The 15,706-nt window shown below is 40.8% G+C and overlaps 1 protein-coding gene across 1 annotated transcript; it reads right to left on the bottom strand.

Annotated features, from left to right (window-relative positions):
• Nucleotides 1–230: 230 nt before the first annotated feature.
• Nucleotides 231–15,300, bottom strand: LOC120742168 (acidic mammalian chitinase-like). Its single transcript, XM_040045315.1, has 11 exons — nt 15,020–15,300; nt 13,315–13,344; nt 13,032–13,236; nt 7,343–7,399; nt 7,088–7,253; nt 6,463–6,587; nt 6,191–6,314; nt 3,162–3,344; nt 2,873–2,989; nt 2,624–2,750; nt 231–2,529 (listed from the first exon to the last, which is right to left on the bottom strand). Exons 1-11 carry the CDS (start codon nt 15,036–15,038, stop codon nt 2,321–2,323), a joined length of 1,362 nt encoding a protein of 453 aa, XP_039901249.1. The 5' UTR covers nt 15,039–15,300; the 3' UTR covers nt 231–2,320.
• Nucleotides 15,301–15,706: the final 406 nt, after the last annotated feature.

The following is a 15,706-nucleotide window of genomic DNA, read 5'->3' as shown; positions in this document are numbered from 1 at the left end:
GGCTCCAGCGCCCCCCGCGACCCTGAAAAGGGGAAGCGAATGGATGGGATGGATGGTTCCAAGTATAACACAAATAACAATGGTGAACATGCACTGCCCTACCTTATTCCTCTTATCATCATAATACTGTGTGATAAACAGCAATTAATTTTAATCCTAGCCCTGGGGTTATCATATAGTGAATGTATTATCTTAATTATCATTTCATGTAAGCCAAATCTAAACAAGACTATATAAAAAATATTTTTAAAAAAAAGCTCCAGTTCACTGAATCCAATGCTTTTTCTGCATTGATACTGATTACCATTGCTTCTATTTTATTCTTTTAAATGTGGTTAATAATTTGTACATGATCTTCTATTAGGCACTCTCGAATAAAGACTGTCTGGTCAGTATGTATTAGACTAGGTAAGAACTTTCTCTAATTCTTTTAACTTATTTTGTAAGTTTTCTAATTTCCTATTTCTCATCTTTTTCTTATGAGGATATTGCTATAATTTTCCCTCTCAGGACAGCATTTAAGGGGTCCTAGGGGAAACTAATAACCATTGTTGTTAGTTTCCAAGTAAAGGTGAATCTCTTTCTTAATCTGTTCTTTAAACTGAGGATCACTGAGTGTGCTCGAATTTAGTTTCCAATTGTTGGATTTTGGTTGCAGGTTTAAATCAACAGTCAGGTGCGTGGTCACTTAAATCCATTGTCCCAATTTCACAAGTGTATATTTTATCTTTGTCTTTCCTGAGTGTTATAAAATAATCTATTCTTGTGTTTAATGAGTGGGGTGAGGAATATTAAGTATAATCCCTTTGATAGGGATGTAAGTTTCTCCAAATATAAATTAGACCAACCTCCTCAAATAACGTATTAATATTCTTAATTAATGGTTTTGTATTCAGTGCTTTTCCATTACAAATGTCTAATTTTGGTTGTAGATGTATATTTAAATCTCCTCCACAGATTAGAAGACCTATGGTCTCTTTGATAGCATCATATCAATGACGTTCTTAAAGAAATTGATGTCACTTCCTGGTGGCTTATATATATTTAGTAACGTGACTGGATTCCCCCTCAATATTTTCCCTTACTAAAATAAATCGCCCCTCCTTATCACTTATCTCAAATAGTTTTTCAAAGTGTAGTTTGCCTGATAGAAGGATAGCCAATCCTCTCCTTCGTCCAGGCACATGGTATTTTTCAAGCTTCTCATGCTCCTCCTTCCTGATAGCGATATTACTTGACATAGCTACATCTACCACTACAGCCATCTTCTTTTGCTTGTCGACCGCTAATATGTTCAGTTGGTTAGCCATTGTCTATCTGTATATGTAAGTCAAGCACCCTGGGGGTTGTCTCTCATTTTTTGACTTTGGGAGTGGCAATGTCATACTCGGCATAGATGTTCCTGTATACTATGCAGCTACTTCGTTATGGTGTTGCATGTATGCTCTGCCTGCTAGCAACTTGCAGCCTGCTGTTATGCATTGATTTGTCTCAGGAGCATCTTTATATCGCCTGCATCTGGGGCTTGTCTGATACCAAAAGTAAATGGACAGTTGACTCAATGACATAATGAAGGAATTGCCCAAACCTGCCCATGAAATAGCCTTTATCAGTTAAGCAGATAAAGTCCTGGAGTTGATATAAGGTGTGGTGCCTGCATTTGGAAGGTTTTCTGTAAACAGAGAAAAGAAGCTCTACATGTAGCTGAAACAAGCCATCCTTAAAACAGAAAAAAAAAAAACATCTGACAAATTGCTACAATATTAGAAGTGGCAAAAACAGCTTGATGATACATCCTGGAAAAATGTTACATCCTGAGAAAGAAGGAAAGCGCAACACAAAAAGACCTGGACGTCCACAGAAGATAACAGAGGTGGATGATCACAGAATCATTTCCATGGTCAAGTGAAACCCCTTTACAACAGCCAACCAAGTAAACAACAAAAAGTGATTGCTGCCTAAACCTAATAACTGACTGGGCCACCCTTTTTTTTAGCAGCAACTGCAATCGAGGGGGGGTGCATCACTTTTTCAAACAGTGTTTTGTACGTTTGTATTTCCCCCCCTAATAATAATAAACAACCCTAAAAATGTTGAACACTTTGAACATTTGTTCAGCGATCTGAGACATTTGAGTGTGACAAACATACAAAAAAACAAATAGAAATCAAGAAGTGAACAATTTTTCACGCCACCGTATATTCTGTTCCTGCTAAAACCCAGGATGTTTTAGCATGAGCTGTGAAAAGATCTTACTGAAACATAACCGATTGCCTTAAACATTTATTATGTTGTGCTCTGTAGTTTATGTTGCTGTGGCTCAGGGCCAGTTGCAGCACTTGCAGGAGTCCCAGTAGATGAGGCCAGGCTGGCAGCGGTGCAGGTAGGTGTTTCCCTGGAAGCACTGGAAGAAGGTGGTTTTGTCAGCTGGGTTTTCATATAACCCATCAGGACGGCCACGGCAGAAGTCAGCACTGGGGTCCCTAGTGGTGGTAGGGCGTGGAGTGGTGGTGGGCTTTGGCGTAAAGCCTGCACAATGAGACATGAAAAAATATAAGTTGCACACAGCAAGAGATTTTTTTAAATCAAATCTAAGTTAGTGAAGCTAATTTACAGTAATTACCCATCAACATTCTGAGGTGGTTGATAAGAGGATATGTGCCAGCTGAGCAGAAGTATCCACTGAAGTCATCCATATCCAGAGTCCACACATGGGCGCCTCCCAGGTTGTTGGCAGTCATCCATTGAACCTACAGGACAGCAATATAAGGAAGCAAGAACTCTTAGAATAATTACAGGTACAATTCAATAGAGCACAACAAAAATGAATAAAAAGCATAGCTTTTCTTGTTTTAGCACAGAAATTCTTTACCTTGGAAGAATAGCTGCGCTTGTCATCATAGCCCAACCAGGAACTCCCATAGGTGGCATATGGAACCTCTTGTTCAGAGATCCACCCAACACTAGCAGTATTAATGAAGTCACAGATCTGATAAGAGGGACACATAGACCTACATCAGATAACAGTGAATTTGTGATAGTGATACTCTATAGCTGTATATAATTGCCCACAGATGTTAGTCAAGGGTAATAATAGATATTTTGAGGAATAGATGACTTTTAGCATATACCAATCAGAGCTTTTTAAGAACGTTTTGTACCTCATAGAAGGCCCAGAATCCAGCAGTTTGAGTGTAGGGTCCAGGGTCTGCAGGGCCATTAGCTGGTGCTCCCAGGCCAGTTGCCCCACTGCTAAGACGGTAGGTTCTTCCATAAGTAGGGAAACCTAGCAGCAGCTTTCCAGATGGTGCTCCCAGGGATATCCAATAGAATACAGAGGAGTTCTACAAAAAAGGAAAGGAACTTCATTTCAACTGTAAATCTGTACCAAATTCTTCAGAATTTATTATTTCTTTACCAGCTTTACCTGTTTCTCTGAATCTCCTTTAGAGATCAGTTAGACAGAGAAGCTGTAAGACATGCAGATTTTTTTATATATATATTTGTCTTGATTCTGTCCACGAAACACCTTCATAGCAGTTTCCACAAGCACTGCATCTGTACTTCCCCAGTCTCTTCCTTACCACTCTTCTATGAACTCTGTTCTTCAACTTCCACAATTTAATCATTGGCACTACCTTCATCCGTTTCCTCTTCATCCCAAAGTCATTTTATAGAACGCTATCTACAGGGAGTGCAGAATTATTAGGCAAATGAGTATTTTGTCCACATCATCCTCTTCATGCATGTTGTCTTACTCCAAGCTGTATAGGCTCGAAAGCCTACTACCAATTAAGCATATTAGGTGATGTGCATCTCTGTAATGAGAAGGGGTGTGGTCTAATGACATCAACACCCTATATCAGGTGTGCATAATATTTAGGCAACTTCCTTTCCTTTGGCAAAATGGGTCAAAAGAAGGACTTGACAGGCTCAGAAAAGTCAAAAATAGTGAGATATCTTGCAGAGGGATGCAGCAGTCTCAAAATTGCAAAGCTTCTGAAGCGTGATCATCGAACAATCAAGCGTTTCATTCAAAATAGTCAACAGGGTCGCAAGAAAAACCAAGGTGCAAAATAACTGCCCATGAACTGAGAAAAGTCAAGCGTGCAGCTGCCAAGATGCCACTTGCCACCAGTTTGGCCATATTTCAGAGCTGCAACATCACTGGAGTGCCCAAAAGCACAAGGTGTGCAATACTCAGAGACATGGCCAAGGTAAGAAAGGCTGAAAGACGACCACCACTGAACAAGACACACAAGCTGAAACGTCAAGACTGGGCCAAGAAATATCTCAAGACTGGTTTTTCTAAGGTTTTATGGACTGATGAAATGAGAGCGAGTCTTGATGGGCCAGATGGATGGGCCCGTGGCTGGATTGGTAAAGGGCAGAGAGCTCCAGTCCGACTCAGACGCCAGCAAGGTGGAGGTGGAGTACTGGTTTGGGCTGGTATCATCAAAGATGAGCTTGTGGGGCCTTTTCGGGTTGAGGATGGAGTCAAGCTCAACTCCCAGTCCTACTGCCAGTTTCTGGAAGACACCTTCTTCAAGCAGTGGTACAGGAAGAAGTCTGCATCCTTCAAGAAAAACATGATTTTCATGCAGGACAATGCTCCATCACACGCGTCCAAGTACTCCACAGCGTGGCTGGCAAGAAAGGGTATAAAAGAAGAAAAACTAATGACATGGCCTCCTTGTTCACCTGATCTGAACCCCATTGAGAACCTGTGGTCCATCATCAAATGTGAGATTTACAAGGAGGGAAAACAGTACACCTCTCTGAACAGTGTCTGGGAGGCTGTGGTTGCTGCTGCACGCAATGTTGATGGTGAACAGATCAAAACACTGACAGAATCCATGGATGGCAGGCTTTTGAGTGTCCTTGCAAAGAAAGGTGGCTATATTGGTCGCTGATTTGTTTTTGTTTTGTTTTTGAATGTCAGAAATGTATATTTGTGAATGTGGAGATGTTATATTGGTTTCACTGGTAAAAATAAATAATTGAAATGGGTATATATTTGTTTTTTGTTAAGTTGCCTAATAATTCTGCACTCTCTGTAGTTCTGCCTGGCTAAGGCAGGTAGGACACTGCAAAGTGGTGTCCTATCTCTTTCTGTTACTTCTGTATAAGATGCAGTCCACCTTTATACACCTTCCTCCACTCATATGCCACCTTATGTTCCTCCCTCTTCTTGTTATACATGTTCCCTACAGCCATTTACATCCTTTTCGCAAGAATGACTGCCATCTGTCCTTCTACATTTCTCTCCTTAACATCATACCTACCCAGCACCTACTAATCACCTTGTCCCCTTCACCTACATTTCAACTGAAGTCTGCTCCAATCGCCACTTTCTCCCCCCAGGGGGCATACTCCACCACTTCATCCAACTTGCTCCAGAATTCCTCTTTCCTTAATCATTAATCGAATCTAGTTTAGTTCTAGTTGGACCTCAGTGCAGCAATCGGTAGCACCGACCACAATATTTTACTAAGAGATTAGAACATACCATTAAAGGAACTGTGATGCAGTAATTCAAATCATATCTATCTGAAAGCAAACGGAAAACAAACAAACAAACAAAAGGTTTTAGTGGCCTAATCAAAGTCAGGCCTTAAATCCAAATGACCCACAAATGTGGCAGAATTACAACAATTCTTCAAAGAGTAGGCTGACCTGGGCCTCCACGTGAAAGAGTCATTTCTAGTTACTGCAAATGCTGGAGTGCAGTTTTGGCTGAACAACCAGGTGTTAGGTTTAGAGAGCAGTTACTTTTTTCAGGTAGGTTTGGATAGCTTTTTTCTCTGAATGAATGCAATCGTCATTTTAAAACTATGTCTTGTATTTACTCTGATTATCTTTGTATAATTATAATATTTGTTCTTATAATCCGAAACAGTTAAGTGTGACAAATGTGAAAAAAAAAAACATGTTGCCATTCAGTTGTGTATTACTGTGCTACTTTGTGTTTCTGTGAGACTGTCTAGCACTAGTACTACAAAAATGTTGGTACTGGTCACTAAGTACAGCAGTACTGTACTTAGTGTTTCCAGTTTTTTCTCATCAGTATGAAAAATCCTTTTTTAATTTCACATTTAAAAATGTTTTTTTTTATTATGAAATCAGTATTCATTATTATTCATTCACATGAACACAGTGAAAGATGTAGATGTGTTGGTGTGTTTCTTACTATATTGTAATGAATTTGTGAACCAGGGTCCGCAGAGCTACTGTAAAGAGGGCTGTTGTGTCCAGTTACTGCCTCCCAGTGTCCGTGGAAGTCATAGGTCATGATGTTGATGAAGTCAAAGTGTCTGTTGGGTTTTTATTGAACAGTAAATGTAAAATGGGGTTTTGTGTCATTTGAAATGAGTAATAGTGATATATCTATTTCAGTACACGACACCTACTTTATGGATTGGTGTTACTTTGTTGAAAATGCGCATACATGCTTAAACTTACGGTGCAATCTTGTTAACTTCGTATGCTCTGTCAATGGTCTGACGGATTCCAGCAACACTGGCCGACAGCAGCAGCTGACTCCTCCCGCTGTCTTTTGCATCATCCTCAAAGGCTTTGGCCAGCTCCTATAGACACACCAAACTAAAGCAACTTAGATCCAGTTAGTTTCACTGGTCACACCCTGGCATCATTAACAACAGAGGAGTTGAATCAAGATACCATATCTAATCTTTTTGTTGTTGTTTTTTTCAATGCCATTAGGTATATCAGTAGCACAAACAGACCAAATACTGTAATATGATCATGTATTGGTAGATTTTAATGTGTCCGCACTGTGCTAGTCTACTGCATTAAAAGAAACAAGACATGCAGTATGGCCTGGGCCACATTTTATTTAATGTCTTTGTGAGGTTTACTATATGGGCCCTACATAAAGGTATATAGACTGTTCTATTTTAACAGGATTGGCTGACTTTTCTGGTAACAAAATTGCAATGCACTAGTTAATAACAGATAACATATAATAACATTTAAGAAGGATAAACATTACAATACAAAAATAATACACCAATATAATACATTAGTATTGTATTGAAAATTTAAGGACAATGTGAGCTGTGTTTACCGTGACCAATAGAGTAAATTTCTCTTTGTCCCCCACTGGGCTGCCATTGTGTCCAGGATATTCCCAGTCCAGGTTTAGCCCATCAAAATTATGGGTGTGAAGGAAACTGATAACAGAACTGATGAAGGCTGCACGACTTTCAGGTCTGGCAACCATAGCAATGAATCTGGTGCAATGCAGGGAAAAAGAACCGTAATAAAGGAATGTTTTTGAAATAGATACGAAAATATGAGAACTGGTGTAGATGGAACTCACGGGCTGACTCCATTGACCGTTCCTCCAACAGTCAGCAGAGTCTTCAAAGCAGGGTTGCTGGTAATAGAGAGGCAGAGAAAAGACAGGACCTTAAATAATTCAAGAACACTTTACCCCCATTTATACTCCCGATGACTGTGTATTTCACAGCCATGGGTTGCCTGGAGAATTAATAATGGCTTATGTCATACAGTTATATATATATATAATATTCTTAGCTATAATTTTATTTAATTTTTTGCTCAACATTTTAATGAGATCTGAAAAAGGATTCTGCACATAACAGAATCCTGAACAATCCACCGAAAAGGGCAGAAGCAGGTTGGAAGCCCTGGCTGGTTGCAGTAGGACTGGGTGATAATTATAGAGGTTTTCTGATGTATTTAGATGGTACACCATGATAATGATAAATATTGTGGTAGCTCCATTTAGATAAAATTGAATGGGAAAATCTGTTTTTTGCTCCATTTGGTGATTAAATACCTGATAAATACAGATGCTGCTTTAACACACTGATGCTCACATTCTGTCATATTGCCAGTATGTCCAGCTCAATTACTTGCTTTCTACATATAGATCCTACTGTAATCCAAGCTTTTTGTTGCACACTTTTTCTCTGGCATCCTTTTGAATTCTTAGCACCACTTAATAGCTAACTCAGATTGTAACTTAACTTTTGCCATAATCAAACTACTGACCTGATACTGATGCAAATGAAAAGAAAATCTGTCAAAAAGTGGCACTGAGGCTTGATGTTTCTGGGTCGAGGGTTCTAATTTGTCACCAGTATGACCTTTGCTTGATGTTCTTCATCCAAAAACATGCTCATGTGTAGTTTAAGATCCTGGAAAGACTCCTTTGTTTATTATAAGTTATTTACTTTCATCCTAATTATTTCTAAATAATGAAAAAATGTTGGGATGGGTTTAGAGATCACAGATACAGTCATGGTGAAAAAATGCACTTCTGTTTCTTCTAAGGTTTGACATATTAGGACATAATAAAAAAATTTCTCTTAACAGGTGTTAAAATTGGATGAACACAACATGAGATTAACAACAACACTTCACATATTACACCATATCATCATATAAAACACAAAAAATCTGAGCCAAAGTGCAGAAGTGGTGTGTGAAAACTAGGTGCACCCAGGATTTAGCAATAACTGCATGATGTCATCAGTCTCTCACATTATTGTGGAATAAGTTTGGCTCTTGTTCACTATTTCTTTGCATCAATTCATTGAGGTTGCGAGTGTTTACGCACAGCTTTCTTAACCTTTTGAATTCCAGGGCTATTCTGAGGCTCCTGCTTGAAGATGACATGCCCAAAAAGCGCTTTGAGCGCTCTGGGAGAGTAGAAAAGCACCACAGAAGAATCAGTACATTTACCTAAAATGAACTGATTAACTCTCACCAAAAAGAATCAAAATATGGACATTACCTGCAGAAAGATCAATGCTACTGAAGTGAAACAGAGCAATGTTACAGAGGTTTAATTAGATATATATCTAGTGTTTTGCAATTTGGTACAAATGGTACCATCTATGAAAGTGGAAAGTTCTTAGGTATTGAATAGCAGTCGGTGGTGATCATAGAAATGGTTTGTGAGGTTTTACCTGAGATTGTAACGTTTCTGTGGATACCATACATGTCTACATTTAAACAACAGACCTGGTGGCCCAGCCCATGACACCAAATGTGTCATGGGCTGTGCAACAGCATTCGATACTGTCGACCATAATATCCTATTAGAGCGATTAGAACATGCTGTAGGTATTACAGGTACTGTGCTGCAGTGGTTTGTATCATATCTATCTAATAGACTCCAGTTTGTGCATGTAAATGGAGAGTCCTCTTCACACACTGAGGTTAATTATGGAGTTCCACAGGGTTCAGTGCTAGGACCAATTCTGTTTACATTATACATGCTTCCCTTAGGCAGCATCATTAGAAGACAGCATACATTTACACTGCTATGCTGATGACACCCAGCTCTATCTGTCCATGAAGGCAGATAACACACACCAATGAGTTAAACTGCAGGAATGTCTTAAAGACATAAAGACCTGGATGGCCGCTAACTTTCTGCTTCTTAATTCAGATAAAACTGAGGTTATTGTACTCGGCCCTGAAAATCTTAGAAATATGGTATCTAAGCAGATTCTTACTCTGGATGGCATTACCTTGGCCTCCAGTAACGCTGTGAGGAACCTTGGAGTCATTTTTGACCAGGACATGTCCTTCAATGCACATATTAAACAAATATGTAAGACTGCTTTCTTCCATTTGCGCAACATCTCTAAAATTAGAAATATCCTGTCTCAGAGTGACGCTGAAAAACTAGTTCATGCATTTATTACTTCCAGGCTGGACGACTGTAATTCATTATTGTCAGGATGTCCAAAAAACTCACTGAAAAGCCTTCAGCTAATCCAAAATGCTGCAGCAAGAGTCCTGACAGGGACTAGAAAGAGAGAGCAGATTTTTCCTGTTTTGGCTTCCCTTCATTGGCTTCCTGTTAAATCCAGAATTGAATTCAAAATCCTGCTCCTCACATACAAGGTCTTAAATAATCAGGCCCCATCTTATCTTAATGACCTTGTAGTACCATATCACCCTATTAGAGCACTTCGCTCTCGCTCTGCAGGCCTACTTGTTGTTCCTAGAGTATTTAAAAGTAGAATGGGAGGCAGAGCCTTCAGTTTTCAGGCCCCTCTTCTGTGGAACCAGCTTCCAGTTTGGATTCAGGAGACAGACACTATCTCTACTTTTAAGATTAGGCTTCAAACTTTCCTTTTTGCTAAAGCATATAGTTAGGGCTGGACCAGGTGACCCTGAATCCTCCTCAGTTATGCTGCAATAGACATAGGCTGCCGGGGGATTCCCATGATGCATTGAGTTTTTCCTTTCCAGTCACCTTTCTCACTCACTATGTATTAACAGACCTCTCTGCATTGAATCATATCTGTTATTAACCTCTGTCTCTCTTCCACAGCATGTCTTTATCCTGTCTTCCTTCTCTCACCCCAACCGGTCGCAGCAGATGGCCCCGCCCCTCCCTGAGCCTGGTTCTGCCGGAGGTTTCTTCCTGTTAAAAGGGAGTTTTTCCTTCCCACTGTCGCCAAAGTGCTTGCTCATAGGGGGTCATATGATTGTTGGGTTTTTCTCAGTATCTATGAAGCGCCTTGAGGCGACTTTTGTTGTGATTTGGCGCTATATAAATAAAATTGAATTGAATTGAATTGAAATGTTCCCTCTCTGCTCCCAGTACCAGGGACATCAGGGTTCAACAGGTTAAGGTCCTGCACAGAACTGTAATCAGGTTGAAGTCTAATCTTTGAAAAGCTGATGGAGCACCATTCAACCATTCTGTTGTAGACTTGCCTTCGTGCTTGTGCTTTGACCAAGCTTTAGCTAACCAACAGCCTCATAATTGACTGTATAATGCTACACAGTGGAGTTCATGGTTGACACAATGACCAGGGCCCTGTTTCAGGAAGCCGGTTTAGTGCAAACTCTGAGTAAGTATACCCTGAGTTAACGAAAACTCTGGGTTTTCGGTTTCACAAAGCGAGTTTAGATTAATTCTGAGTGAGTTACTATGACGACACACTCCGTGAAGCTAACCTGCCCCCTAGCAGGTTTACTTCAACTAACCCTGACTTTCTCCGCCTCTTTGTCAGAAACCTGACTGTAGGAAGTGTCAGACATGGCCTGCCCCTTCCTTGAAGAGCCAGTAGATGTTGAAGCCCAAATTCTCCGCAGAGCTCTCCGCCGGGAGAGAGTGATTAGAGCGCGTTCGGACATTTTATCATTTCCTGATGATTTTCTGTGTGAACGTTACCGTTTTTCAGCACAATCTATAATTTATTTGAATAACATCCTCAGGCCTAATATTGCTCATGTGACACATCGCGGACATTCTCTCAGTTCTGTACATATTATTTGTATTGCACTTCGGTTTTTGGTGGTGACACTGAGCACGTTTCCAAGGCTACCGTCTGTCGGACAGTCAGGAATGTTACAGTTGCACTGAAACGTCTCCTGTACTCGTCTGTGGTGTTCCCCGGTCATAGACCCACAAGATTTATCAAAGAGGGATTCCACAAAGTTGCAGGTATCAGGATGAACAAAACTTAATTCATGATGTGGTGATATTTGAACTACTACTTAAATTTCACATTTATTCTCACGGTTCCCAGGCGTGATTGGCTGTATAGATGGCACTCACATTCCAATCATTGCTCCTTCAGTAAATGAAGGAGACTATGTGAACAGGAAGTCTTTCCACAGCATTAATGTACAGGTACATAGTTCCCTGTAGCATTTCAAACTAACAAATTATTTCATTATAGTAATGGATGCTAATTTGTGTTCTCTGCACTGTGAAGATCATATGTGATGCTGCCAACATTATCACAAATGTGGAAGCCAACTGCTCAGCCTCTGTGAGTGGTGGTGGTGGAGGACCCCCACCTGTTTTTCGGGCCTCTGCTTTTTTTTCTGTTGGCTATAACGGGTCACGTTTGAGCATACAGAGTAAGCAAATATGTACTTGTAATGTGCTCAGATAATTTCAATAAGTGCTTACAGAGGGGAAATTAATGTAGCCTCTAACTGCAATTGATTTACAAACAGACCAAGCACTATGGCTCATGATACAATTACACCTCACCTGTTCGGACTATATTTTTATATTTCATTTTTACTTGCTGCCAGGAACGTTTGGGGCCTGTTGGGTTGCACCTGCGCTCACATCACATCACAAAATCAAATGTATAAAATAAAAAATAAAATAAAATATAATAAAATAACGTGTTAAATGGGTGGAAATCCCTAGCTCAATGTTTAAATTAACACTCACGCATTGACTCTGTCGGCTCCCTTTCTTTTGCAGCTGAGGCTGTGTTACTTTTTTTCCGCAATATTTGCATGTTATCGGCATATGCTGCCATCAGAATTTCGGCCTCAAGCGCTGTAAAATACATTGACCGTGCCTTCTTTCCCTCCGTCTCCATAGTGACTCGCTTAATCTGCGCTCCACTAATCAGGGCTTTATGTATCCTCGTGCGCGCGCTTAACTTGGGGTTAAAGCAACTCCGCGTTGATTGAACTAATTGTTATCAGCCTTTCTGAAACCGAATATTCCGAGTTGGACAGTTCGGGGTTACTCAACCCTGAGTATCGTTTTTCACTCTGAGTTTTCTAAACCTGCTTTCTGAAATAGGGCCCAGGTAACCAGAATCTGTGGCTGCAAAACAAGCCCAGATTATCACCCCTCTACCTCATACCAACTGTCAAGCATGGCTGTGCTTGGTCTTTGTACTAATACGCTAACATGCTTTTGTCAAACGTGGCGCCATGCATTTTGGCCAGACATTTGCACTTTGGTCTTGTCTGTTCAGAGAACAATGAGCAAGAAGTTGTGGTTTGTTCAGATGCTGTTTTGCTGAGCTAAGTCATGCTTCCATTTTTGTTTTACAGAGAAGAGGCTTTCTTATTTCTCCTCACCCAACCAAACAACCATACTTTTGATTTTCAATTACTCACCTGCCTCCAACTCAGCCTATCTATTCTGTAACATCAACCATCTCTTAAAGTGGGTCTACTTTCTTTTTACTGTGACTGCCGTAGTTGTCTAAATTAACATTGGTGCCCAGTCTGACTCTATGACTGAGCAAACTCACACATTCTTGAGGCTGTTGAGGCTGCTGTACAGCTGCGGATCATTCCACTCAACGGGGCTGATCTGGTTGAAGCTGTTAATGGTGGCCAGAGCGTAGATGACATGGGTGCACATGAAGGGATCGATGTTGTCTGGAGTGAATTTGCCAGCACTTGGTCTGTACTGGGCCCAGTTGGTCATATGACACACCAGCTTACTAGATGAAACTGAAGGAAGACACATTCGGTTTTCTCTGTAACCATCATGGTGATGAGATGACTCGATCACTAAATACAAATACTTACCATTATGTAGAATGAATAGAATGCCCAGAGCTGAGAAAGAGATGGAAAAAAAGTAAATCAGGTTACCTAGAAACTATAAAACTTAGAGACAACATAGAATACAGAAGATCATGTCACAAACTCCATCCATCATTTTTCTGCTGCCTAATCGTGTCAAGGTTGCAGCAGTCTAAGTAGCAGTACAAGCTGAGATGCCAGGGCCTCTCCCTTCCCTGTCACTTCCTCCAGCTCTGTGTGGGAACACCGAGGCATTGTCAAGGGAGCTGACAGATTTAATCTCTCCAGCATACCCGGGGTCTGTCCTGAAGCCTAGATTCCTGCAACACCTCACCTAGGAGACACCAAATAGGCATCCTAATCAGACGCCTAAATAACTTCAATTTGCTCATTTTCATGTGGTTGTCATGATCCTGGGCCATGTTGGCCCAGCATTCTTAGTTTTCATGTATTTTTGTATTTTGTTCTTTATTTAGGCCATGGTTCCTGGGTTGCTCTGTTAAGTTGTTCCTTATTTGATTTCCCCTTATGACTTTTACCCCCTGTGTGCCCCTCTGTGTATCTGTGAGCCCTCGTCTCCCCTCCTTGTGTTTTATTCCATGTTTCCCCAGCCTGCTATGCCTGTGCTCTCCTGTCTCTCTCTCTCCTCCTGTCTGCACCTCTGTGTACTTCCTGTTTTACTTTGACAGTCTCCCGTCAGTGTTGTGTTACTCCTGCCGTGTCTTGTTATGATTATCTGTGTCAGCTGTGTTTCCTGTGTGCTCCCACTTCCCTCGTTAACCCTCTGTGTATTTATGTGCATGTCTCCCTCAGTTCGGTGTCGCGTCGTCAACGTCTCCTCCCCGAACCTCTGTGCTTTTCTGTGTTCCCTCGGTCCTCAGTTAGCATTCCCAGTTTAGTTCTGTTTCTTTGTGAAGCCTGCAATAAAGCGGTGATTTTGAGTTCAGCTTTTTGTCTCCGTGAGTTTTGCGTTTGGGTCCTCATCTGTCTCCACACAGCCAGTTCATGACAGTGGGGGACTAGGGACTCTACTCTGAGCCCCTCCCAAAGGGCCTCCAAGGTCCACACCCTATCTCCACGGGTGAGGTCAGACACCCAATGGAGGAAGTCTATTTACGTCGCATTTTTAACTCTTTCTTTGAGGCAGTTTTACTCACAGACAGAGTTGAGAATAGGAATGTAGCCTGACCAGTAAAATGAACAGCATCGCTTTCATGCCCATCTGTCTCTGCCTCACAACAAACATGAACCACTGCCAATGCCAGACCAATACGCGTCTCAATTTCCCACCTTGCCTGCCACCGAACCCCCCCCCCCCCCAAAAAATTTTGTTCAGTTATGGCTGACCAGAGCCAAACTAAACTTATCTTGTAATACTTGTCAGCTGCCTCCAGTCTAATAACAGGATACTGTTGGAATACTGCGCTCCGAATCACACTCCTCAGTCTCTATGTTATTGTCCTGAGCAGGAAAATGAAGTCCTCAGCTAGGACACCTTCCACCAGCTCATGTTGGGACTACAACAGGGGTCATACTCTGAACTGTTCAGCACATAAAACAGTCAAATGTGGTTTGTTTCAGCCAAACCATATTTAACCTGTACCTCTCAAACTACTTACTTCTTATGCTCTACTTCTGAATAAATAAACAAAGGACGACTATTGTATAAATGGATGAATAAATGAATGTAATATTTAATGAAATTTACCTATGAGGAGTTTCCCCATGTTGCTTTCAGGTTCCACGGGTTTCCTTTCGTAGAAGTGAACTTCCAAATGAGTGAATCAGTTTCATTCACTGGCACACAAGTAACAAAATCAGACATTAAGTGCTGTCACAGAAACATTTTTTCGCTAATTAACTAGCTAAGCTTCACTTGAGCAAAATTTTACAGACTGCGTTTTACAAACGGACAAAACTTAGATTAAACTCCGATGCACTTGTAACAATTAATTATTAAAACATACATAATAAAAAAACCTAATAACTAATTTATCTTTAATTTTAGGCTTACATATAGCTACTGTAAAATGCACTACAAGCAACCAAACCAGACAAAAACAATGATGATCTCATTACCGTTTGACAAGAAGAACTGAAGCAGATTTGAGAGCTTGTTTGAGTGGGTCAGATTTATATCATCCTAATGACTAATAGAAGGTGTCAAAGTGCAGCTGATAAGAGCTCAGAGTGGTGGGAGTCTGATGTGCCTAATAACCCCACACCCCCACCCCCTTCTAGTAAGACCTGCCAAGCCCAGTTAAGAATTTGACCCAATTAGATAAGTAACTGATATCGCAATGATAACTGTAATCAGCTTTTACTTAGTCACTGGATGATCATCAAACAAACCCTACAATAATACACTGCTCTATTATTGTAGAAGTACAGTGAC

The sequence above is a fragment of the Simochromis diagramma genome, unplaced genomic scaffold (genome assembly GCF_900408965.1).
Source record: "Simochromis diagramma unplaced genomic scaffold, fSimDia1.1 OVJJ01000761.1, whole genome shotgun sequence".
Lineage (NCBI taxonomy): Eukaryota > Metazoa > Chordata > Actinopteri > Cichliformes > Cichlidae > Simochromis > Simochromis diagramma.
The sequence above is the reverse complement of the archived record's forward strand: the minus strand, read 5'-3'. Positions and strand labels throughout refer to the sequence as shown.